At 40.4% G+C, this 26,122-nt stretch overlaps 1 protein-coding gene and 1 long non-coding RNA gene across 3 annotated transcripts in view; both read right to left on the bottom strand.

Moving 5' to 3' along the window:
- LOC138968716 (OCIA domain-containing protein 1-like) overlaps nt 1-17,433 on the bottom strand; it is a 23,923-nt gene extending 6,490 nt beyond the window's left edge. The window contains exons 1-8 of one of the 2 annotated variants that reach the window (XM_070341339.1): nt 17,094-17,433; nt 16,340-16,415; nt 15,664-15,717; nt 15,061-15,108; nt 8,220-8,358; nt 7,361-7,524; nt 6,230-6,445; nt 4,356-4,599 (exon numbers count right to left, since the gene is read on the bottom strand). In XM_070341339.1, the coding sequence (XP_070197440.1) occupies nt 4,565-4,599; nt 6,230-6,445; nt 7,361-7,524; nt 8,220-8,358; nt 15,061-15,108; nt 15,664-15,717; nt 16,340-16,415; nt 17,094-17,195 (834 nt within the window). In that variant the 5' untranslated portion in view covers nt 17,196-17,433 and the 3' untranslated portion in view covers nt 4,356-4,564. Of the gene's footprint in view, nt 1-4,355; nt 4,600-6,229; nt 6,446-7,360; nt 7,525-8,219; nt 8,359-15,060; nt 15,109-15,663; nt 15,718-16,339; nt 16,416-17,093 lie in introns of those variants that run through there. The other variant, XM_070341340.1, reaches the window with a different exon arrangement.
- A 2,789-nt stretch (nt 17,434-20,222) lies between these two features.
- LOC138968715 (uncharacterized) lies at nt 20,223-23,093 on the bottom strand. The gene is made up of 3 exons (XR_011456263.1): nt 22,921-23,093; nt 20,767-22,539; nt 20,223-20,402 (listed from the first exon to the last, which is right to left on the bottom strand). It is a non-coding gene; the product is annotated as an uncharacterized lncRNA (long non-coding RNA).
- Between the last annotated feature and the right edge of the window lie 3,029 nt (nt 23,094-26,122).

Genomic DNA, 26,122 nt, shown 5'->3' with positions numbered 1-26,122 from the left:
CAATAATTAAATTTATATGACTTGCACATTAATCCTATCTTCATCAAAAAAGGGATTGCACAAATAACGACATTTATTAAAATTGTACATAGGGTTGACTGAATAAAGTGTAGTGAAAGTCAAGTACGTAACCAAATATTTTGTGTGAAACATTTCAATTACTTATATATACATGTCCACACTGTCACACTCTGTCATTCATAAAAACCACCAAAACTTCTTTCAAATCATTTTAAATCTTTATTGTCATCATTTCAGCAGAGATGCCAAACATTTTATTTATTTAATTTTTGTTTTGTGCGGTGGGGGAAGGTGACTCGAAGGACTGCTGAAAATTGTCAAACAAGTTATGTCCATTTCTTCAATTTGGTGGCGACATTAAATCCCAGCATCTCTGGTAAGCATAGGCTCGTTGCAACTTGATATTACTTGAGATTTATTGCGGCACTTGTTAGCAGAAGGGATTAAATTCAGGTGTTGAATCTCTTGAATGTTGATGATTTGCAGAGGACAAGCAATACCATGGACATACCGTTCAGAATGGAACAACAACGATAGCTGGTGAAACAAATGGACATACCCGTTCGGAATGGAACAACAACGATACCTGATGAAACATCTCCCCTTATTTCAAACTCAGATGAAAGAGACAATTAATGACGGAGAAACAAATTGAGTGCTCAGCAGGTGTGTGTGTGTGTGTGTGTGTTCCATGTCTGTGTTTGTGTGTGTCTCTGGATGAGAATGTGTGTGTGTGTGTGTTCCATGTGTTTGTGTGTGTGTGTGTGCGTGTGTTCCATGTCTTTGTGTGTGTGTGTGTATGTGTTGTATATGTATGTCTGTGTGTTGGTACATGTGTACATGTGTTTGTGTGTGTCTCTGAATGTGTGTGTGTGTGCGTGTGTACTTGCTGTTTTTGAAAATTATCAATCAGAAATGTGGTTGTACATGATTAAAGTGTGTGCGTGCGTGTATGGCTAACAGAACTGTCTCAAGTGTCTATGAAGCTATATGTGCATTTACATGAATACACAATGTATGCCTGGCAAATAAATGTGCAATGCCTGCATAATGCTATACGAAGTACCCTGAATTGTGTGTTCCTGCATGTGTGTTTATATTTGTGCGTGACTGTGCCTGACAATGCAGAAACCAAGAGAAATGAGATCTAAATGATACATGTTAAGACTTCAGTGAGAAGACAGTGAGTGAGAGAGAGAGAAAGGGGGGGGGGGGGGGGGGGGGGGGGGGGGGGATTGATGTTGATACTTGTTGAGATTTCAAAGGGAAAGAGGGAGCAAAATTGATGTATGGGCATTTTCTTCAATGGTGCAATGGTCAAATTATCTTTCTTTTAAAAAATAAAAACATGTCATGAGTTTGTGTTTGTGTTAAATTACTCATGTATGTGTGTGCGTGCGTGTGCGTACTTGCATGGATGTGTTAATGTAAGATGTGTGTATGCCAAACAAACGTGTTTGACTGGAAAAAAATATTGAATAATTGTAACACTTTCACATTGTCAATCTAAACAGAGTAAGAAAGGTGTCTCCATTTTTTCTTAAACATTATTTATTTTCCATTTATCCACCTATCTTCCTAATTTCATATTTCAAGGTTATCAAAATCAAGTGACAGTTTGCATGGAACAAGCGGAGTGAAGCATGGAACAATTAAGCCAAGTAAAAAACAAAACGCAATGAGCAATGTCCGACTTTATTCAGCCATTAGCTAATAAGTATAATAAGTCTTCAATATCCTGTTGATGCAATGTATACAAATCGGTTAAAACTGAACATAAAAGAAATTATGCATATGTAGGGGGAAACCACTCTCATTCTGTTGGTGTTTAGACCTTGTATCTGCCTATCCTGATTAAATACGCACAACACAGCGCTGAAACTGTTTGAGGTCAAGCTAGAATACAGTAGTCCCTTCTATTTCCGGACCTTTCGTGGGCGTGAACCTGCCTGGAGCGGCCAGCTTTCCCATGATTAATGAGCTTTCCTTCTATAATTGACTCTTAATGGCCGTTAACCTGTCTGACGCGGTCAACGGTCACTGATTTTTGCCCTAAGGTGCCCCTCTTACTCGACAGGAGCGGCCACTTAACGGCCACTTGTCACTTTCGCGGGCGAGCGCCTGTGGCTCTCCCCGCCCACCCACCTCCCACCTGCTATCTGGCCGTTAGAAATCAGCACCTGTCCACTTTCTATAACTGTTAACACATGTATCGCCTGTTAATAAAGCTGACGAGTCAAACTCAAGATTGTTTTTGTTTACATTGGAGTGTGAGCGATCGCTGCGTGTTTGTGTTTGTTTGTTTCGTACGTGTGCGAATGATGTGTGAATGAAGACGTGAGTGATTGTTGTGATTATTTGAAGCCTTTGCAAGCCCGTCAAGAATTTGTTCAGTCAGTCAGTCAGTCTTAAAGTGCTTGAATCATTAATATCCAGCTTGTGTGTGTGTGTGTGTGACGGTGTGTGTGTTGTGTGCACAGACGGCACAGCACGAGCAGACGACATGAATACTTACGCATGCGCAAACTGTAAATACAGACATGCGCATACATGTACATTTACGGCAGTCACTTCCGGATCGATCACAGCTGATGTGAGTTTGAAACACTTGTTTATCTGACACTCAAATACATATATAATAATCCAAACAACACACATAGAAACATACGAAACAATAGCTTAGCCAGGACGATCGAGTTAAACACGCAAATAATTAAGATGTATAAACGAAAGCAAAACTAACAGAGACAATGAATCGGCGGCTCGTGGATGATCGCTTTCTTTTCTTCATGAAAACTTGATCGTGTTTTGGGGGGTTTTTTGGAGGAGGAGGGGGCCTGTAATGAACGGCCACCTGATATTTGCGGTCACCTTTGCAATGACTAATGGGTGACCGGATATGGCAGGTACTACTGTATTCTCACACAAAGCACATTAATATATTGTTTTACATGTACTACCTAACAATAGTTACACAGAATAACACAGAGAAGGATTCCATTAGATTACATAAGTCGGTGTTCAGCTACAGAAGTCAATATGACCAAGCCTATCCTTTCAGTGTTACTGTTTGTCTTGTGTATTCACATTCCACTTTATCGGTATCGTCGTGGAATTTTGGCATAACTCGTTTCTTCTTCTTCTGCGTTCGTGGGCTGAAACTCCCACGTACACTCGTGTTTTTTGCACGAGTGGAATTTTACGTGTATGACCGTTTTTTACCCCGCCATTTAGGCAGCCATACGCCGTTTTCGGAGGAAGCATGCTGGGTATTTTCGTGTTTCTATAACCCACCGAACTCTGACATGGATTACAGGATCTTTTTCGTGCGCACTTGGTCTTGTGCTTGCGTGTACACACGGGGGTGTTCGGACACTGAGGAGAGTCTGCACACAAAGTTGACTCTGAGAAATAAATCTCTCGCCGAACGTGGGGACGAACTCACGCTGACAGCGGCCAACTGGATACAAATCCAGCGCGCTACCGACTGAGCTACATCCCCGCCCATAACTCGTTTTAAACAGCTATTCATGAGAAAGACAAAAGTGATTATTTTTACTATGAAATAGTGTTTATATTGGTTCCTGGTATGGTGAGAAAGATCAAATAATGTCAAATCATGCATTGTCTATCGTATTTAAGAGAATATTTTTCATGCAGAATGATTTACTTAGTCTAAAGCTAAAAAATATCAAAATCGCCAAGAATCGAGTTACGCCAAAATTCAACAATGACATCGTTATGTTTCAATCAATTAAGACATAACCAGCAAAGCAACCTTCAGTCGCTTCTCAATCAATATCTATGCGGGTATTCAAACTTGAACATAAATCAACCTTATGACGTTCATTGCTATACATAATCAGCATGTTTGTCAACGTACTGCAAGAACTTTCTTATGCAAGCTCAAATTAATAAAGAAAAATATTTTCTTTGGCATCTGACATGCCCGCTATCTTTGCACAAAGTCAACGATGTCAGGTACAAAGTCAGGTACACTCACAGGCGATAGTCTTAGAGGACAACAGGAGACACATTTTTATCTTTCATCGGCACTTGCACATCAGTTGACATTATGAACATATTCTGTTAACTTGAAAAGCAAAGACCCACATCCCCCACAAACCCTAGATGAAAAACACAAGCATAATTCAAACACAGAAAAACCTTCTGATATACCCTAGTTATCCGACCAGGTGCTCTTAGTCTTACTCAAAAAGGCCCCCCCCCCCCCCCTCTCAATTTATGATAACAGCAAATTCGGTAATAATCAATCTTAAAATGTCCCCTTCCAATCAATCACCCCCCCCCCCCCCCCCCCCACCCATCCCCCAAAATGAAGGTAACGGAAACTCTCCTACACAAAGTTGCATCACACACCACCGTCAGCCTAAAGTATGTTCACACAATGATGCGGAGAAGTGTTGCCACATGTGGTTCAAGTCAGCTCTATGTTGCCACACTTCAATGTCAGCTTCTATATCGCTACATACGTTGCCATAGTTCACGTCACCCATGTTGCCGCAGTTCAGGTCGGCATTTGTTAGTCTATCACATCTCCATATATATTCTTCCTTCCTGAAACAGGAAAACAAACAAATTGCAGTGCAAACAAAACTACATTTGTAAGCAGTTGTACACAGTCATACAGATTCCCTGCTGCTCCCTCCTACAGTGGAATCCCCCTTCTAAGAAATGATAAAATCTGAAATAATCAGGTCTCAAAAGGGAGGTATTCAGTCCTACAATGGAGGTAATTTATAGTGAACATGAACAAAATGTCTGAGAAAGCATGGGTGTGGTACAGTAGAACCCCACCTTTAAGACCCCCCAATCTTTCTTTACTTGGTGTTTAACGTCGTTTTCAACCACAAAGGGTTGTATCGCGACGGGGAAAGGGGGGGAGATGGGATAGAGCCACTTGTCAATTGTTTCTTGTTCACAAAAGCACTAATCAAAAATTTGCTCCAGGGGCTTGCAACGTAGTACAATATATGACCTTACTGGGAGAATGCAAGTTTCCAGTACAAAGGACTTAACATTTCTTACATACTGCTTGACTAAAAATCTTTACAAAAATTGACTATATTCTATACAAGAAACACTTAACAAGGGTAAAAAGAGAAACAGAATCCGTTAGTCGCCTCTTACGACATGCTGGGGAGCATCGGGTAAATTCTTCCCCCTAACCCTCGGGGGGTCCCCCCAATGTAAGACTTCTTCCTTTTTGAGACCTGCGTTTTTGAGACCTTGATTTTTCTGATCAAAGTCCCAAAATACAATATTATAAATACCACTGTACCCTTACAAACCACATATATAGCTGATACGTACATTAGGGACTACAGTAGAACTCCTCTTTTAAGACCACCCCCCCCCCCCCAATTTAAGACTCCCTCCCTTTAAAGACCGTTTTCTCAGACTTTCTGTTCATAACAGCAGTAAATTTACCTACGTTTTAGGACTCCCTCCTTTTTTAGATGTGATTTTCTCTGATTTTTGGAGATCTTAGAAGGGGGGTTCCACTGTACTGTCAGACAGGGCTATCGGGGGCTGGTCCCACAATACAATATTACAGCTACACCTAATAAAGCCGGATACAGACCTGTTTACCCCCATAAGTGTTTTGGAGTAATGCTCAGCCCCAAAAATAGTAATCCTGGCACAAAAATAGTAATCATCCAGCATTCGTCGCCAATTACAACGCACATGACAACTGTGTCTGCGAAACGCAATCATGCACATATATCCATCATTCACAAACAAAACACATCAGTCAGTTTTTGTAGTCATCATAATTTCAAAGAAGATCACATCAAAAGTACATGCATCACTGATTCTTTTGCTCGTAGTAGGCCTTTTTCAGTGTGTCAAGCGCTTCTCTACTGTACTTGCGCTTGCCGAATGAGTGAGGGCGAGACTTCACCACTAGAATAAGGCTCTCCAGCGTCTCATCAGACAGACATGATCTCTGGTCAGTGCTGTGCTTTTTCACTCCATTTTGCCATTGAAAAAAACCAATGCCAAACATGTGAATTGATTAAAAAAAAAAAAATTAAAAAAATTTTTTTTTTATTTTTTTTACATTTTGTTTATATTTTATGAAAATCGTAGTCTTGACACGCATAGCGGAATGGCGTATTTTTTGCAGAAAATCGTAATAAATTACGCCAAAATCGTAAGGGTAAACAGGTCTGCTGATACCAACCTCTAGGAACACTCTCAGACAGCCTCCCTGAGGGTTGTGGTGGGGGCTGGTCAGCAGAGGGCGCCGAGGGTTGTTGAGCAGGGAAAGGCCGCTGTCGAAAGGGGCTGTTGGGAGAGGTGGCCAAGGTGCGTTCGTGCTCCAGACGATTTTGCTGCCTCAGCTCCTCGTAGGTCAGGGTCCTCTGCGGCACTGCGGCTACATCGTCACGCTGCCTAACTGTAAAAATATCAAAAATATGTGTTTTGTTTTTACGTGAGTCACACCTCAACACAGGCACTACTGGATGATTAAGCAGTGTGGATAAATTAGTCAAGAACTTTCACTTTTCAAATGTGTACTTTCTTTAGTTGTGATGTCTAGGCTTTACCATTACTGAAAGATCAACCAGACAGTATTTTCCTGACTCAGCATTTCAACCTCAGCGCTGCTGGCAGATCAAACAAACGTGAAATGTGCGTTTTCTCTTATGTCATCTCTAAGCTTCCATTGAACAGAAAGAAATGTGCATACATTGATTTTTGCACCGGTCAACTGGTCAAATACTGAGGTTGATGATAACTTACACGATCAGAAATGGGTGTTCAGAATCTGTTCAAAATGACAACACTTGCATGTGCACAAACTGCGAGGAACAGACTAAAAACAAACACATTTAAGGGCACCAAACACACATTCAATTTATTAGTATCCCATTCCTGGGAAATTGGTGTTGCTTCCTCCCAGTGGAAAGCTAGCAGCAACAAGAGTCGCGCTACCCAGGTGTGTGAGTGTTAAGTTGTAATCAACCACCTGCACTTATGGCAGAATGACCAATGTCTTTTACATGCCACTGTGGTGACAGGGGTGGGACATGGATACCGTCTCTGAATCTGCACAGAAGGTTGACCCGTGTCCGTCAAACCCGAGACCCTAGGATCACAAGTCAAGTGCTCTACCATATGAGCTACCCGGCCCCACATATGCACAAACTGCAAAGAACAGACTAAAATCAGACACATTTCAAGGCACCAACCAAACACACACACACACACACAAACACAACCTCCATTCTCCCTCCCCTCCTAACACACACACAGACACACACAGATGCACACAAACACACACACTCACAAACAAATCATTGTCACAAACCTTCCCTATCCATGGAGGGTCTCTGGTTGTCATCCAACTCCTTGATGTTGCCTGTGCGGGAGTCACCGGAGGCCGACATACTATCCATGCTGCTGTACTCTTCTCGCATTCTGGGCTTGCTCTGTATGAAGCCCATCTCGGGGCCTGCATCACTGCTCAGTTCACTGCACAAGGGGGAAAATACTGATAAATTCTCTCAGATACAGTGCAACCCGCCTTTTAAGACCTCACAAAATCTAAGAAAATTAGGTCTTACAAAGGGGGGGGGGGGGGGTGTCTTAAAATGGAGGTAAATGTACAGAGTTAAAGGGGGATTCAACTGTAATTATCAAAGTCAATGAGATGTGAAAGGCTAAAGATACAGACAAACATTATACATGAGGTTTCCGGAAAAGAGGAAGGTGGCACAAATTATAACTTACTCAGGGGTTACGCTGAGTTTGAGTGATTTGTGTCAGTTGTGATTGTGCATTAGTGGTTTAAAAAAGTGCTGACAGCACCCGAAAAAGGCAATATTTATGCAACATTCTCCCATGACCTAAAGACCCCTGTGAACTACGCTAAAATGAACTTTCTGTCCCCGAGAAAAAATTCAAATTTCCTGGCTTGCCTATTGTAATAGTACACTCAATTTACAGAAATTACCCATAAATAAATTTTGATGCAGAATCATGAACTGATTAATTTCAGAATTAGCAAATCTTTTAGAAATGAAAAACTAAGAACAGCACACAACAATTATACATCAACACTCAGGGAAAACCGGAAGCAACAACAGAACTCTCTACAGCTCAACAGTTTAACATTTGATTTGGGGGGGGGGGGGGGGGGTAATAGACATGAAAGTATATAAACCGACCTGGTATAGACTGTCTCCATGCCACGACTCTTTCGAATAGACTGGGCCAGGTTGCTGTCAGGAATTTTCTCCAGTATCTTTTGCTGACAGGCTGGCTGGTAGGACAACTTACCCAGAATGTATGCTATGAACACTGCACCTGCAAGCACAACCACACAATACTCATTGCCACAGAAAATATTCAAATCTCATCTATATATATATGACTAAGTGCCAAAAGGTGCGCACGAAAAGCGGACAAAGGGGCTAAAAAATAAAAGTTGACAAACACGACTGATATTGTGATTTTTGTTAAGACAACAGATGCTGGAACCCAATTACGAAAAGAAAAGATAAATTTACCCAAATGATTTTACAAATAACGATAATTTTGTTCGTTATATCATTCAAAACGGCACTGAGTCATAGCATTAAGGTTATCTCGCACGTTTTTAAAGCTAGGGCTTTGAAACTTGGCACACAACCAAAGTATAATGACCTCCAGGTATGGTGCACATCACATTAAACAACATTGAATTTCAAGGTCACAGCGAGGTTAAATTTCCTTTGCAAACTGGAAAATTGTCGTTGTCACGTCTTACATGTTTTAATACTAGATCAGTTAGACTTTACACACTTCACATACTTTCAGCATTTTTATAAAACCTCATTAAAAGTGACCTGCTTGTTAATCTTTGTCAAAGTTCAAGGTCACAGCGGGGTCACATCTGGTCCAAATGTGGAATATTTTCAATTTATTCAGCGCGTTTATAGCACGAGCTTTGAAAATACACACAGTTCTAGTGTATAATGTTCACACACGATTAAAGTCTGGTTGAAAAAGTCAAGGTCACAGCAGGGTCGCGTTGAGGTCAAACATATACATTTTTCAATGAGGTTTTCTCATATGTTTTTGAAGCTAGGGCCTTGAAACTTGGCACACTACGCAAGTTAAATTAAACCTCATCAAATTCCAAGGTCACAGTGAGGTTAAAGATCCTTTAAGGATATTTTCTAAAAAAGGTGACCGCCTGGTTAATGTTTGTCAAATTTCAAGGTCACAGCAGTGCCATCTGGCTTAAACTTTGAAAAATTGTCAATTTCTTCAACTAGTTTTATAGTGTTTGAAGTCATTCACACATGATGAAAGTCTGGTTGATAAAATCAAACGTCAAGGTCGCAGCGGGGTCGCATTGAAGTCAGACACATACAATTGTCATTTTCACGAACGCCTTTTAAGCAACACCTTTGAAACTTCACACATTCCAAAGTTTTGATGTTGTTTGGTTATAATCAAAGTGTGGTCAATTTCCATGATTGAGAGCATTCAGAGGGGTCAAGTTGAGGTCACACAAAAGAGATTAAATTGTCGACACAACAGATGAGACTGGCTACCACTGTTTATTTTAATACACTTTTATGCAAATTTTAAATTGTGTTCAACCATATACACCAAACTCACCCAAACTCCGGAAACATCCAAGAAAAGGAAAAATGTGTCCAAGCAAGGAAAAACGCCATTTCTTCAAAGGCTGGAATAACTACAGATGCAGCCGCGTCATTACACACAATGCAATTACGTCATACATCATACATTTCTATGAGTCATGTTGAATGGAATGGTGGCATGTGCCTCTATTCTAGCTAACAACAAAGCTGAAAAAATGAATATTATCTGTTTGTTTTGTTTGCTTTACCCGTACGAGACCTTTCTGTGACCTTGACATGTGACAAGGATCTACCTTAACTTCTTTAAGTCGGAGTTGAGAGTTGTGTGATGTTTGAAGGCTCTCCCTTTAAAAACAACTGAGATAATGATGCATTTTCGTGTTTTTGATTTGCCCATGTGACCTTGAGATTCGACAAAGGTCAACAAGACTTTAACCGTGTATGGAGGCTATTAAGCCCAAAGATGTGAACTTTCAAGGTTCTTGCTTTGAAAAACTCTGAGAAAAAGGTTATGTTTTTTTTTTTTACCCACACGAGACCCTGCTGTGACCTTCACATTTCTCAAGGATCAACCTTGAATTCTCCATGTTGAACAATCATTAAGCAAAAGCGTTGTTTGAAGTTTGAAGGTTCTAGCTTCAAAAATCTCTGAAAAAATATGTTTCATCCGTTTTCTGAACCACATGTGACCCAGCCGTGACCTTGAAATCTGACAAGGGTCAACAAGACTTTTACCATGCATGGGGGCGATTAAACCCCAAATGTGTGTGAAGTTTCAAGGTTTCAACTTAAAAAACGTCTGAGAAAAATATACATTTTCCTTTTTGGACAATGTGTTGCACGCAAGACAACACGACAAACGCTCGTGTTATCATTCTTTTACTTTAAGGTCGACTTGCGTGCCCGCTCTTTCGCTAATCTCAATTAAAATTCATCTTAGAAGTTCGGTTTTATTACGCTTTTAATTAAGAAGATTAAACTAAGACAACAAATAGTTAGTTTTACCCATTAAACTCGATAAGGTAGTGACATTTTATGTTGAACGCAAGAAGGTGTCGCACGCAAGATCTGAAAAGATGTTGACGACATAATTTCAACACTTGATAGCGCAATCGTGGTTCGTGATTTCTTCACAAATTTTGAACACAGAATGTGTCACGTGGTTCCGTAAATGAAGTAGATCTTTGTACATGTAAATTTTGTTTTTAAAAGAAAATAACCGTTAATTACCGAACATTTTGTCGCACGCAAGATATGACGAAATTTTCAAATCGTTTTCAAAAATGCTGTTCAAAAGTTCTGCAGTCTTTGCTGGATTACTTGAAAGACAGCAGTTTGATACACCGTTATCGCTTGACGTGTCGACATCAATTCCAGAGTTTTTGAAAAAGAAATTTAGTAAATATCTGCGATTGAAAAATGTATGCCGTGATGACGAATCATCTTGCGTGCGACACCTTAAAATTCGGTTATCGAAAAAAAAAAATTCTCTCGAGATTTAGATTTGACGTTTGGTCTCGTCTGTAAAGCGATGTTTCAGGCATTCAATCAAACTAAATGCAATTCATTTGTGCTTCTTGTTATTTTTCTGTGGCATATTCAAAACACGAGGTATCACGATGTCCTTTTTCAGATGGCCGGTTTTGGCGTTATTTTTGACTTTAAACAAAGATAACTTCAAAACCGTTCAAGTCAGACACACGAAATTATGTCCACTATCTCTTCGCACATTCATCCACACACACACCAATTTTCAGCAGACACACGTTTTTAGAAACATTTTTATTGTAAAACAAAGTCGTCTTCTGTTCTGTGAGCACCTTTTGGCACTTAGTCATATACGACTTGTGTGTGTGTGTGTGTGTGTGTGTGTGTGTGTGTGTGTGTGTGTGTGTGTGTGTGTGTGTGTGTGTGTGTGTGTGTGTGTGTGTGTGTGTAGGGTGTGTGTGTGTGTGTGTGTGTGTGTGTGTGTGTGTGTGTGTTCGCGATGTACGGCCAAAGTTCTCGATGGATCTGCTTCAAATTTGGTGGGCATATTCAGGTAGACCCCGGACACAACCTGGTCGATGAGAATTTTCAACACGTGCTCTCAGCGCGCAGCGCTGAACCGATTTTGGTTTTTCTGTTCATCTTCCCAGATCCATTCCCAGTAACTCTTCCTTATCTTCTCCAGTGTTTTGCGTTTATCTCCCTTCCTTCGTGTGGCGTCAATCCATATTCCCGTTACTATTTTTAGAAGATCACTGTCCACAACGCTTTCATCCATATTCCCGTTACTATTTTTAGAAGGTCACTGTCCACAACGCTTTCATCCCGGCGAAGCCGGGTATTCCTCTACTTCTTCCCGGCAAAGCCGGGTACCCGGCGAAGCCGGCGTACGGTGCACCACTCACCCGGCGAAGCCGGGTATTCGGCTCTACTTCTTCCCGGCGAAGCCGGTTACCCGGCGAAGCGGGTATTCATCTAGTCAACAATGTATCGTTTGTGATCTAACCTGGTGCACATCCTCACAGCAAGGTTTTATTACATCCACTTTATTACAATTACATTGCAGAACATTCAGAAACATTTGGGGGCCCGGGTAGCTCAGGTGGTAGAGCACTGGACTTGTGATCGAGAGGTCGCTGGTTCGAATCCGGGCCGGGACGGACACGGGTCAACTTTATGTGCAGACCCAGAGACGGTATCCATCTCCCACCCCCGTGTCACCACAATGGCACGTTAAAGATCTTGGTCATTCTACCATAAGTGCAGATGGCTGATACCACCTAAACACGCAAACATCAAAAAGCCGTGAGGGCGTAAAACTCGAATCGTATAAACCAATTCATGTCCAATATAGGCAATTAAGACCTGACGGACAATAAGCCCCTTACAATTTTCTTTTCAGAAACATGAAAACAGTGTGGCACTGAATGGCGGTGTCAAACATTTAAACCGCAGAATTTTTTTTAAATACGGAAAATAAAAACATCATGTCCGTCAAACCTACCGTTTCATGAAACCTGCAACAAGACAGAATCTCTTAATTACTACCGTAAAATCCCTAGCATAAGCCCACCCCCCCTGTGCACAGATTTAGGGCAAAATTGGGGGGTGGGCGTTTGCTAGGGATAGACCCCTTTGCACAAAGTAAGTTTTGTGCTCAACCGTGTAATTGAGTGAATACAAACCCCGAAAGCATGTAAGTTAGGTCGTGTGAGTAGAAGTGAAGGAAAAAAGAAAGAAAAAGGACTATGAGGCAAAGAAGGCCAACCATGTGAGAGAGAGAGAGAGAGAGAGAGAGAGAGAGAGAGAGAGAGAGAGAGAGAGAGAGAGAGAGAGAGAGAGAGAGAGAGAGAGAGAGAGAGAGAGAGAGAGAGAGAGAGAGAGAGAGAGAGAGAGAGAGAGAGAGAGAGAGAGAGAGAGAGAGAGAGAGAGAGAGAGACTGGCTCTTCTGAAAACAACCCGAGCATAGTCATTCATATAAATTTATAAAGTAAAAAGAAAATCGCCAGACCTTTGCAAGGACAAACAATAACAACACAATTCCGGGAAAAAGAAACTTGATGAAATGTCGAAATGTCAACACCAATGAAGCCCTTTCTTTCTGTACAGGGAAGAAATTACACGATCGTCTTTGGAAATGAAACGTTAACTGAACTTGGATTTTGTCTTCAAAAGGCCCAATCTTTCTGAGAAAGAAAAACCCACAAACTTAGGAAAAAAAAGAGAAGAGAAACTCGAAAAAAACATGAACGATGGGTGGGAGTGAGGAGAGGGGACAAAGAATAAGAAAAAAAGGAAAGAAACACGAAAAGGTAAAGAAGGGGAAAAAGATGACTTTTAGAACAGTCTGCACAAATCCTAGTGAAAGTGAGCCTATAGTCTCTTTGAAAAAAGCAGGGTGGGCGTTTGCTAGGTAGTTACCCCTGTGCACAACTTTTGGCCCTAAGTGGGGGGTGGGCGTTTGCTAGATGGTGGGCTTATGCTGGGGATTTTACGGTAAATGTCAGTGTTTTTATGCCTAAATATAACTTGATGACTGGTTTTCATATTCCACCCAACAATATGAATATTGCTACACAATACATATATTTTTTACTAGTTTGTAAAAGTGCCTGTGTTACCACAGGCTAGGACAAAAGCAGTTGCTCAAACTTGCAGTAAGAGGGTATTAACCTTAAATGTTGTCAATTGTAAATTTTTAAACATTTTACGTTTTCTGACATGATCAATCAGAAAAAAACATACTTCTGTATTCCTCATCATGTCGTCAGGAAACAACATTATTATATGAAGTCTTATATCGCGCGCGTATCTCCAGACTCGGACTCAAGGCGCAGGGATCTATTTATGCCGTGTGAGATGGAATATTTTACACAATACATCATGCATTCACATCGACCAGCAGATCGCAGCCAACTACTTTTCACGGCTTATTATTCCAAGTCACACGGGTATTTTGGTGGATATTTTTTATCTATGCCTATACAATTTTGCCAGGAAAGACCCTTTTGTCAATCGTGAGATCTTTAACCTGCACACCCCAATGTAGTGTACAACGAAGGGACCTCGGTTTTTCGTCTCATCCGAAAGACTAAGCACTTGAACCCACCACCTAGGTTAGGAAAGGGGGGAGAAAATTGCTAACGCCCTGACCCAGGGTCGAACTCGCAACCTCTCGCTTCCGAGCGCAAGTGCGTTACCACTCGGCCACCCAGTCCGTTTTGTCATCAACATGTCATTCCACATTTTCAAAACCATGTCATTTTCCTACTACAGTACAGTGGATCCCTCCTTTTAAGACCTCCACAAATATGAGAAAATAAGCTCTTAAAAGGGAGTGAGTCTTAAAATGGAGGTACATTTACAGAGGACAGAAAATCTAAAAAATCAAGGTCTTAAAAAGGAGGGAGTCTTAAAATGGAGGTAAATTTACAGAGGTTAAGAACAGAAAATCTAAAAAATCAAGGTCTTAAAAAGGAGGGAGTCTTAAAATGGAGGTAAATTTACAGAGGTTAAGAACAGAAAATCTAAAAAATCAAGGTCTTAAAAAGGAGGGAGTCTTAAAATGGAGGTAAATTTACAGATGTTAAGAACAGAAAATCTAAAAAATCAAGGTCTTAAAAAGGAGGGAGTCTTAAAATGGAGGTAAATTTACAGATGTTAAGAACAGAAAATCTAACAAATCAAGGTCTTAAAAAGGAGGGAGTCTTAAAATGGAGGTAAATTTACAGATGTTAAGAACAGAAAATCTAAAAAATCAAGGTCTTAAAAAGGAGGAAGTCCTAAAATGGGGTTCCACTGTACTTCTCAAAGAAAATGAATTAAAATCTCCATGAAGCAAGTTTTTCTAGTTATCTTTTACAGGAGTATTTGATTCGTTTTTTAAATAGTTGACCTTATTTCACCTGCAATTATGGAAACTTACCTGATGTTTTGGGAATTGTCCCCCAGCGTGGGCTTGGTTTAATGTATCCTGAATAAAAAACAATATGCAGGAAATAAATACAGTAGACATACGAATGTTGAATTCCACAGCCAATGATAACAAATTACACAGTAAACATAAACACATGCAAGCGCAAACACACACATTTATAAATTTAAAAGACAAAAGCCTCAAAATTGTAACAATATCAAATGCTAGGCTAGGAGTAGGAGAAAAGAAATTAAACATGTGATTTTGTAATGCTTTTTTCCCCACTTTTTTCTTCAATTAACTATAATCATTTAAGTATTCCTTGGTCCATATATGGACAGGTGTGTGTGGCAAGAACATACCAACCCTATAAAATAAAACTCTCCCCCCCCCCCCCCTCTCAAAAGAAATAAAGTATCAAATGAGAACTTTGCTGATCAGTGTGTAAAGGACCATTTTTCAATTTGTTCGTGTTATGGGTGGTTGGTTCTGCAGCAGTAAGGATGAAATTAAACTACAGCATCTTCACATTTATGGTAGACAAATGTATGAATTCATTGTTACACTTGCCATCCAGTGATAAACAAAAGTTTTTATATAAGTCAAGTGTACCTGCTTTGAAAAGATAGGCTGTTGCTCCTCCAAATGCCATGGCAAGAGGCACACCTGTCAAAAAATAAGAATAGCCAGTAAAACTACTAAAAGTCTAAAACAGACATTGATTTAAACAAACAAGGGTTCAGCAGCAAGTTTCAAACAACATTCAAAAGTCTGTAAGCCCCACCAGTACTGATTCAGACTGTCAGATAATTAAGGAGCCAGCTGCTGACACAAGCTTTATGAATACAAAACAATGTGGCTTAACTGGCGATGCGCACAACTCCCGTCACGAAACAGCCAAAGTCGGCTCCTGTGACGTATTCCCCACAACCTACACTAAGTGGGGCATCCAGCTCCAGATTGTTAAAATATGACAGTGGCTCCCCCTTTTAAATTTTGCAACTTTTATTAATACAGTTTTACTGTCCAAATCCAATCCAACGCTTCCTGGCCCAGCAATGCAGACCTTGATCTCCCTTACTTATATATATATATATAATCAGTGTAAAAACAGAATTATACAGAAAATCTGCCCGTAGCACAGGCTATTATTTACTTATTATTATTATTAGTTATTGGTTACTGTATTACTATTAGGCAGACATCTCCTGCAACCACCTGTCTCCTTCTAAATAATCTAGAGAGAGTGAAAAGGCCAAGGGGAAAAAAGGTGGAAAATGTTGCTCACAGCGGTACCAGAAGCTTTCTTGTGTGCATTCTTGCAAAACTTTGATTTCCTCTTGCGATAGACGTGGACCTTTGGGCTGCAAGAAAACGTCAAATAACAATGAGAATCACTAAGGAACATAGCTGACAGGACATGTGTAGGAAACATCATTCACAGTACCTATGTTTTTATTAAATATAATCCAAATGAAAGGCACAATCTAGGGGAGGTCCTCGTGCATCTCTGCCCCATCCCCTCATACTCTTTCCAAGTGACAATGAAATGCCACAAACCCAAAAGTTCCATGCACTTCTGCTTGGGTAGGTAATGCATAAATTTCACTTCCAAACTTTCACAACACATGTGTATGTGCAACTATATAAGCATGTTAAAAATGCTGATCGGGTAGGTGTTTACAAAACCATTGGGACTTCCTGCAAATTACTTATGGCCGTGTGTGTACACTTACATCAATGTTCCTGTAAACATGTGAGAAAGAGTTTAGCTCTGCTGAAAAATGGAGTGTATGAAACCTTCAGACCAACACTGCCGAACACTTTAATACTGTCCACTATGCTTTGAACGAGTGTACTCATCTGAACACTTTTCATCGCCATCACAAAATATAAACAAAACAAAAACTACGTCACTTACCGTATGATCTTGTGCAGAAATGTATCCCTTTTCACGGGTACGTGGTTTGACCTTGCCATTACCCGTATATGCAACACCGCTAGTTTCCACAAACTGCATGTTATTGCTTTCTAAGACTTACCTGTGGAAGATGCGGATTGCTTCTCACACTTTCAGGATACGGTTCGCCTCCCTGCGCTTGTTGAGTCCCTGAATAAGGGCCAGATGATGGACCAGACGCCATGATGGTTGTCAACAAGATCGCTTATGAGACTCACAAGTTTTAATTCATCGACTGTAACTGTCAGTGCTGGGATGATACTTTATGTATAACGTAAAACTTTACTCGTACGAACTAATGCTGAAATTCTGTAAAAACAAATGCTGTTAGTCTTGTTATTGTTATCACATTTTCTAATGTCTTTTTATCGATGTTGTGATGGGGCTTTCCCTATCAAAGGTCAAGGCCAGATAGAAGCAGCCAGTCTGAAGAGCAATCCACGATAGCTCAGTGGTTTATTCCTCGGCCTCAATCCATAAACCTTCAATCTTCAAAGCCGTCCGCACTTGCATGTAAACTTTGGATAATAGGTGTGCGGCCGGATATGGAAAGCCGTTTGGCTCATAACCATTACACGCGTAATAAAACATAAATACACGTGTAATAAATAATTGATACACGTGTAATAAATGATTAATGCACGTGTAATAATCATTTTTACGCGTGTAATAAATAATTCATACACGTGTAAGAAATGATTAAATACGCGTGTAATAAATATTTCATGCGCGTGTAAGAAATGATTAAATACGCGTGTAATAAATATTTCATGCGCGTGTAAGAAATGATTAAATACACGTGCAGGAAATAGTTTATACGCGTGTAAGAAATGATATAAATACACGTGTAGGAAATTATTTAAATACACGTGTATTTAAACATTACATACACCCGTAATAAACTTAAAACTTGAATCGGAAAATATACGACATGCAAAGCAACAACTCTCGTCTATTCTACTTCCGGTTCGCGCGCACAACAACCGACTTCATCTGATAAAACAAGTAACTTACCTTTCCAATGCTGTGCGAGCCTGGGCAAAGGCGTTAAATTGTTCTCGCAAACCTTCTAAGGTGACATTGACGTTTGCCGCTTCCGCCATCTTGAGCTGTAAGCGTGCAAAGCGAGGCGATGAAGACGCATAGAGTGTTTTTCATGTGGTTTCCCAGTCCGAGTTTTTAAGTCGCTTAACCACGTGACTCCTGCATTTTTAACGCTTGTATGAAATATTTATTACACGCGTATTTATTCATTTCTTACGCGTGTATGAAAAATGTATTACACGTGTATTTAATCATGTCTTACACGTGTACGAAATGATTAAATACACGTGGAATAAAAATGTCATACACGTGTACGAAATGATTAAATACACGCGTAATAAATATTTCATGCGCGTGTAAGAAATATTTAATACACGCGTAAGAAATATTTCATGCGCGTGTAAGAAATAATTAATACACGCGTAATAATCATTTCATGCGCGTGTAAAAAATATTTAAATACACGTGTAATAAATAATTACACGTGTATTTAAATATTTCTTACACGCGCATGAAATGTTAATTACGCGTGTATTTAATCATTTCTTACACGAGTATGAAATATTTATTACACGTGTATTTAATCATTATGCTATTCCATAGCATGAGAAAAAAGATAAATTACACGTGCAATAAGAAATAAATACACGTGTATTAGTCATTTATTACGCGTGTATTTATGTTTTATTACACGCGTAATGGTTATGAGCCAAACGGCTTTCCATACCCGGATGACTGCAACTCGCGTCATCACTAAGAAATCAGAAAACCTGACATTCAAGTTCAAGATGTCAGGCAAGATTTTATATTCAAGTTCAGTTTGGCGGTCCCAGTTTAGAAAAGGCGGCTGACCGTGCCAGACGTCAAGTTTCACTTGAAACTGAACAACGTCTTGAATACTAAACAGTAGGCCTATATCAAACTGACAAACTGAACGGTGGCAAAACCGTCTAAAAACTATCAGAATACAACTGAAAAAGCGGCGCACAAGTGACAAGTCCTCACACACAGTATACATGAGTCAGTGACTGACACACTGACACACCGTGACACTGACACCGTACGGCACACTGGCACAAACACACACAACTTGACTCAGTGACTGGCACACACACACACACACACTGACACACAAACACATCACACACACATACACACACACACACACACACCGGCGCCGCACACACACACGCCGCACACCGTGGCCCGGCGTGACACACACACACCACACAACGGCACACCGGCACCGGCGCACACACACACACCACACAACGGCACACCGGCACCGGCGCACACACACACACACATATATATATCTATATCTGTATACGGCTTGTGTGTGTCTTTCTGTATGTCTGTCTGTCTGTCTGTCACTTCGCGATGCACGGCCAAAGTTCTCGATGGATCTGCTTCAAATTTGGTGGGCATATTCAGGTACACCCCGGACACAATCTGGACGATGAAAATTTTCAACACGTGCTCTCAGCGCGCAGCGCTGAACCGATTTTGGTTTTTCTGTACATCCATTCCCAGTAACTCTTCCTTATCTTCTCCAGTGTTTTGCGCGTTTATCTCCCTTCCTTCGTACGGTGCGCCGGCAAAGCCGGGGTACTCGGCAAAACCGGGTATTCGGCTCTACTTCTTCCCGTTTGCCGGGTACCCGGCAAAGCCGGGTATTCGGCTCTACTTCTTCCCGGGTACCGGCCGGCTTCGCCGGGAAGAAGTAGAGCCGAATTCGCCGGGTACCCGGCTTCGCCGCGATTGACGCCACACGAAGGAAGGGAGACTATAAACGCGCAAAACACTGGAGAAGATAAGTAAGAGTTACTGGGAATGGATGTACAGAAAAACCAAAATCGGTTCAGCGCTGCGCGCTGAGAGCACGTGTTGAAAATTTTCATCGACCAGATTGTGTTTTGGGTCTACCTGAATATGCCCACCAAATTTGAAGCAGATCCATCGAGAACTTTGGCCGTGCATCGCGAAGTGACCGACAGACAGACAGACAGACAGACAGACACAGACAAGCCGTATATAGATATAGATGTATATATATGACTACACACACACCACAGTGCGGTGATACTGACGTACACACACTGCACACACACACACACACAGGCACCGCACACACACACACACACACCACACAACTTGACTTGACTCGTTTATCGTTCTCAGATTTTAATTTCATAAGACAACCACTATCAACTTTTTGATCAGGGGTTCTGCCGGTATGTATCACAGTGAGGGTGTCCGATGATCACCGCAGTCAGTCTTGAAATAATGGCTACCCAGATGACGAGTAGTGACTATAATTACGATGCCAAAATGTCGATACTTTTTTCTAAGGCCAAAAAAAAAAAATTGTCTGTTTCTGGTAACATGGCTAAAAAAATAGGGTCGGTAGGTCGATAATTTTTTTTTTTTTTTTTTTTTTTTTTAACCCCAAATGTAGACCAATAAAACTAACTTTAAAAATCGCGCAAAGAGACTGGATTCACTATACATAGAGACAAGACACTCAACACATTTACAAATCGTCAGCGGACTTTCGTTTTCACACGTTTTTGTTGTTCATTTTCTCACCCTGTCCTTTACCACCAAACAAAATTAAAAAATGTTGAGTTTGGAAAAAAAAAGTTTAGGGTCGGCGCCGAAATTTAGGGTCGGTCGGGTGACCAGAAACAGACAATTTTTTTTTTTTTTGCCTAATGTTCTTCGTCATTGCCACGGCGTTGATAATAAATGAATGACAATGTTCAAGTTTTTACCGTGCTCTCTGTGACGTTCTCTTTGGGCTCATTAGTCGACCGTTCTGGTAGAATAATCATGTCTGAGTTGTAATTGTTTTCTGGACATTGCATATTCCATATTCCCCAGGCCTGCGCCCAATTGAATTATCAGTCACGCAACTAATAGAGGAGAGCTCTGGTAAGAACCTCTTACAGTGGTACCTGCGATGATAGGACACCCTTGGGACCAGCCAGAAGTGTCCCTACATTACAGGTGGCCTTTCATGAGAGGTATACTTTGCCGGTAGAGATAATATAACAAGTCACGTAAGGCGAAATTACTACATTTAGTCAAGCTGTGAAACTCACAGAATGAAACTGAACGCACTGCATTTTTTTCACAAAGACCGTAGTCCGTAGAAGGCAGTGAAATTGACGAGCCTTGTTTAGCGCGGTGGTGGTTGCGCTGTGCTGCATAGCACGCTTTTCTGTACCTCTCTTCGTTTTAACTTTCTGAGCGTGTTTTTAATCCAAACATATCATATCTATTATGTTTTTGGAATCAGGAACCGACAAGGAATAAGATAAAATTGTTTTTAAATCGATTTCGGAAATTTAATTTTAATCATAATTTTTATATTTTTAATTTTCAGAGCTTGTTTTTAATCCGAATATGACATATTTATATGTTTTTGGAATCATAAAATGATGAAGAATAAGATGAACGTAACTTTGGATCGTTTTATAAAAAAATAATTTGAATTACAATTTTCAGATTGTTAATGACCAAAGTAATTAATTAATTTTTAAGCCTCCAAGCTGATATGCAATACAAAAGTCCGGCCTTCGTCGAAGATTGCTTGGCCAAAAGTTCAATCAATTTGATTGAAAAATGAGGGTGTGACAGTGCCGCCTCAACTGAGCCGGATATGACGTCATCAAAGACATGTATCCAAAAAATGAAAAAATGTCTGGGGATATCATACCCAGGAACTCTCATGTAAAATTTCATAAAGATCGGTCCAGTAGTTTACTCTGAATCGCTCTACACACACACACAGACAGACACACACACTGACACAGACACACATATACCACGACCCTCGTCTCGATTCCCCCTCTATGTTAAAACATTTAGTCAAAACTTGACTAAATGTAAAAAGGGAAAAGAGAAGGTGTCCTTTTAAGGGAGGTGTCCTCTCATGGGAGGGTCCACACATTGCAGGTACTGCTGTACCGTGACCAAACCGCAGACGACCTCCGCCGACGGACGGTGGCCAGTAAGTTTTGCAGCATCATGCAGTACTTCGGTTGTCAACTGTGATGCATGGCCGGCGACGACGAACTAAAAGTGATGTGCACAGTCAAAGAAACTACTCAGGACATTAGGAACATGGCGTGGCAATCGCACACCGGCAGAAGAAAAAGATGATGATGATGATGATGATGATGATCACTTTTGGCGCAAATGCGCAGTCGTAGTTGATTAGTGTAGGCGGCGGAAAATGCTACCTTTGTGAGAAGAGCAACAGAACCAAGCTATGCTCACGCACAGCACGAAGAGAGCCAGTAGTCCTAGACCATACGCCTCGATCTTTTTGTCCAGGACCTCGAGGGACTCCCTCAGCTTTTCCTCATCGCTGTGACGATCGTCTGAATGATTGGCGCGTTCATGTGACCACATACTGAAGAAGCCACCATGGCGAAGTCGGCTTCGAGCTTCGGAAACCCGTCCCCGAATTCGAAGCTCTGCCCGTGAAAAAGAAGGTCCTTTTTTTAACGTGAGTATTTTCTAGGTTCAAGGTGAGATAAGCTAACTTGATATCTCTGTTTTCTAAGTTTTGCCTGAAAAGACAATTAAGACCTAAATGCTAGAATGTAAGTAATACTGTGACACGGTGCAAATTTCTTTTACTTGTGGTGTTCAGAAGATGCTAATGAACTTATTACCTTACTGCTAAAAAATCGTTTAAAAAAATAAGTTTTTACTCTGGTCTTAACATTTTTCATTGACACATTAATTTCAATAGCCGGTGCTCTATAAAGTCTGAACGAGCTCAAATAAAGTATTTGAAGTCTCAGCTGATCCCCCGGCAAAAATAAAGTGTATAAGAAAAGAAATTACCCCACCTGCTAAAGAAATAATGGAGCAGAAGAGTATGTACCGCAGGAGCAACATAGTATTCCAAGACTCTGCGACAAGCTTCAAAGCTTCAGTCAAAACTTTGACCGTTCGTACGTGTACTTGGATGAAATCAGTTTGTTGTGTTTCTGGTCGTTAGCTTGTGTAACGTCAGTCTTAAGGAAAGCCAGATCATTGAATAGACTAAGGAAAGTTTCAGAAATAGCACCGTTGTTTTTTTTTGTGTTTCCTTTCCTTTCCCGCTGTTGTTGGCATTCTGGCAAAACGCCGTTCTCGTGAAAGCAAATCAAAATCAATTATGACACGACCCCTAAAATGGCCACAGGCACATGCCACTGGGTAGTGTGGTGGGGGGGGGGGGCAGGGTAGCTCTCCTCTTGTATTCTTATAGATACAGTAAATACGCCTCCACACACACACACACACACACACACACAACCATACACATACATACACATACATACAAATACACACACACACACACGCACGCACACACGCGCACACACACACGCACGCACACACACGCACGCAACGCACACACACACACACACACATATATACTCACACTCACACACACACACACACCAGTGTCATATGCCTTTGGTCTCAGCCTTCCCGTCTAAATTCAATAGAATTTTGTTTGTTTGTTTGCCGTTAACGCCCAGCCGACCACGAAGGGCCATATCAGGGCGGTATTCAATAGAATGGGACAACACTGACTTCACAAGCTCAACATGTATGAATGATATAATGTTATACTCCCCATTCAGCCGTAAGATCGAAAGACACACGAAGCACAAAACAGTATAGATAGATCTTACAGCACTCGATACATTGAAAGAAACAATTAAACAATCTGAGGATTTCAGTATTTTATTCCAAACTGTATCAAAAATGTCGACAAGGAAATAAATGAAAATAGACAAAAACAAGTCGCGTAAGGCAAAATTACTACATTTAGTCAAGCTGTGAAACTCACAGAATGAAACTGAACCCACTGCATTTTTTCACAATGACCGTAGTCCGCCGATCGTGCAAAAGGCAGTGGAATTGACGAGCCTGTTTAGCGCGGTAATGGTTGCGCTGTGCTGCATAGCACGCTTTTCTGTACCTCTCTTCGTTTTAACTTTCTGAGCGTGTTTTTAATCCAAACATATCATATCTATATGTTTTTAGAATCAGGGACCGACAAGAAATAAGATGAAATTGTTTTTAAATCGATTTCAGAAAATTAATTTTAATCATAATTTGTATATTTTTCATTTTCAGAGCTTGTTTGTAATCCAAATATAACATATGAATATGTGTTTGGAATCAGAAAATGACGAAGAATAAGATGAAATTGTTTTTGGATCGTTTTATAACAAAATAATTTTAATTACAAGTTTCCGATTTTTAATGACCAAACTCATTCATTAGTTTTTAAGCCACCAAGCTGAAATGCAATACCAAAGTCCGGCCTTCGTCGAAGATGGCTTGGCCAAAATTTCAATCAATTTGATTGAAAAATGAGGGTAATGAGGGTGTGACAGTGCCGCCTCAACTTTTACAAAAATCCGGATATGACGTCATCAAAGGTATTTATCGAAAAAATGAAAAAAAACGTCCGGGGATATCATTCCCAGGAACTCTCATGTCAAATTTCATAAAGATCGGTCCAGTAGTATAGTCTGAATCGCTCTACACACGACACACACACACACACACAGACACACACACAGACACACACACACACACACACACACACACACACACACACACACACACAGACACACACACACCACGACCCTCGTCTCGATTCCCCCTCTAAGCAATATCTATAGCATCATACAGAATTGTTCATAACTCTAAAAATACACTTAAAGTCTTTTTCAAAATCTATAGTCTGTTTCAAAAACTTGCAGCAATTGTCAACATTATAAATCGAGAAAACTAGACACTTTGTAAGAACTTTGGTGCACAAAACGAATCATTGTGTGAAATTTTCTGTTATGAAGTGTACGCCTTTTTCTGGCAGTAGGCGTGTCCCCTGTTTTGAGCGAACACTTTTTTCGTGGTGTACATAGAGAATTCTACATGGCTTGTTGTGTCGTACCAGATTTACACGAGTTGTACTTTCCGGCAACGAGTGTAAATCTGGTACGACACAGCAAGCCATGTAGTATCCTGTTTATCCTACAGACTGAAACCGGCTTACGTGTATTTTACTCAAAACGTCCCGCAGTCGAGAAGACGCTTCTTTTGGAACCTCGATCTCTTCCATAGCCTCCTGCACTCTCTTAGGTCAAAGCAAAGAAACGTCACTCTGAAAAGTTTAGCGTGACGTGATAGTTCTGAACATTCACCGAGGGGAATTAGCGAGCACAACATTTTTTTTCCATAATGACGTTTGTCTCGGTGACTGTGGCATCATAGGCAGTGGAAAAACAGGTCCCTGCCAGACTTGCTTGACATTACCTCATTTACATGATATACACACGTGTGGTTTGAACGATATTGTTATGTCATGACTGGTCTCTCTCACGTATGTAGGATAATACATGGTGTGTTTTTTGTAATTGAAAAAAAACCACAACGGACAAAATTTCTCTTTATTTAATCAATTTCAACTTCAAAAACATTGTTTTAGAGTGCAGATTAAACAAAATCGTTGTAAGAAAATAAAATAAACAACCAGTTGGTTATACCTATCTGATGGACACAAATGTAAAATAAAGAACAAGGATAGTTCGCTTGATTTCTGTATTCAGTTTAATGGCAGAGATGGCATGGAAATTAAGATTTGTTTCTTTGGAAAGCTTTTCACTTTTTTTTGAAGATCCGCGATAAAATATAATAAACCAGGAAAAGTGTTTGTTGTCTTGTAAAGTAATAATTATTTGAAGGACTTATGGGTCAGAATTGACGTTTTTTGCGACTTTTTAGGGTAAAACATGTAGTTCTAGATTAATAAAGATAAAACTTTGAAGAGTGTTTTATTGCCCTCTTAAAAATCCCCCAGATCCAGTAACAGAGCAACTTTTTTCATATTTATGAAAAGATTTTGTTCCCTGGGTAGATATCACAGGCACAAAATAAATTTCATGAAAACAGCAAGTTTGACAGAGCTTCCAAAATTATTCCTCGATAAATCATAGAAAGTCTCTCTGTTACTGTGTAGAGACATCATTTCTTATGAAAATTTAAAAA

This window comes from Littorina saxatilis, linkage group LG6 (assembly GCF_037325665.1).
Source record: "Littorina saxatilis isolate snail1 linkage group LG6, US_GU_Lsax_2.0, whole genome shotgun sequence".
In the NCBI taxonomy this organism is placed as follows: Eukaryota; Metazoa; Mollusca; class Gastropoda; order Littorinimorpha; family Littorinidae; genus Littorina; species Littorina saxatilis.
Note: the sequence above shows the minus strand (reverse complement) of the source record. Positions and strands in the feature narration are given on the sequence as shown.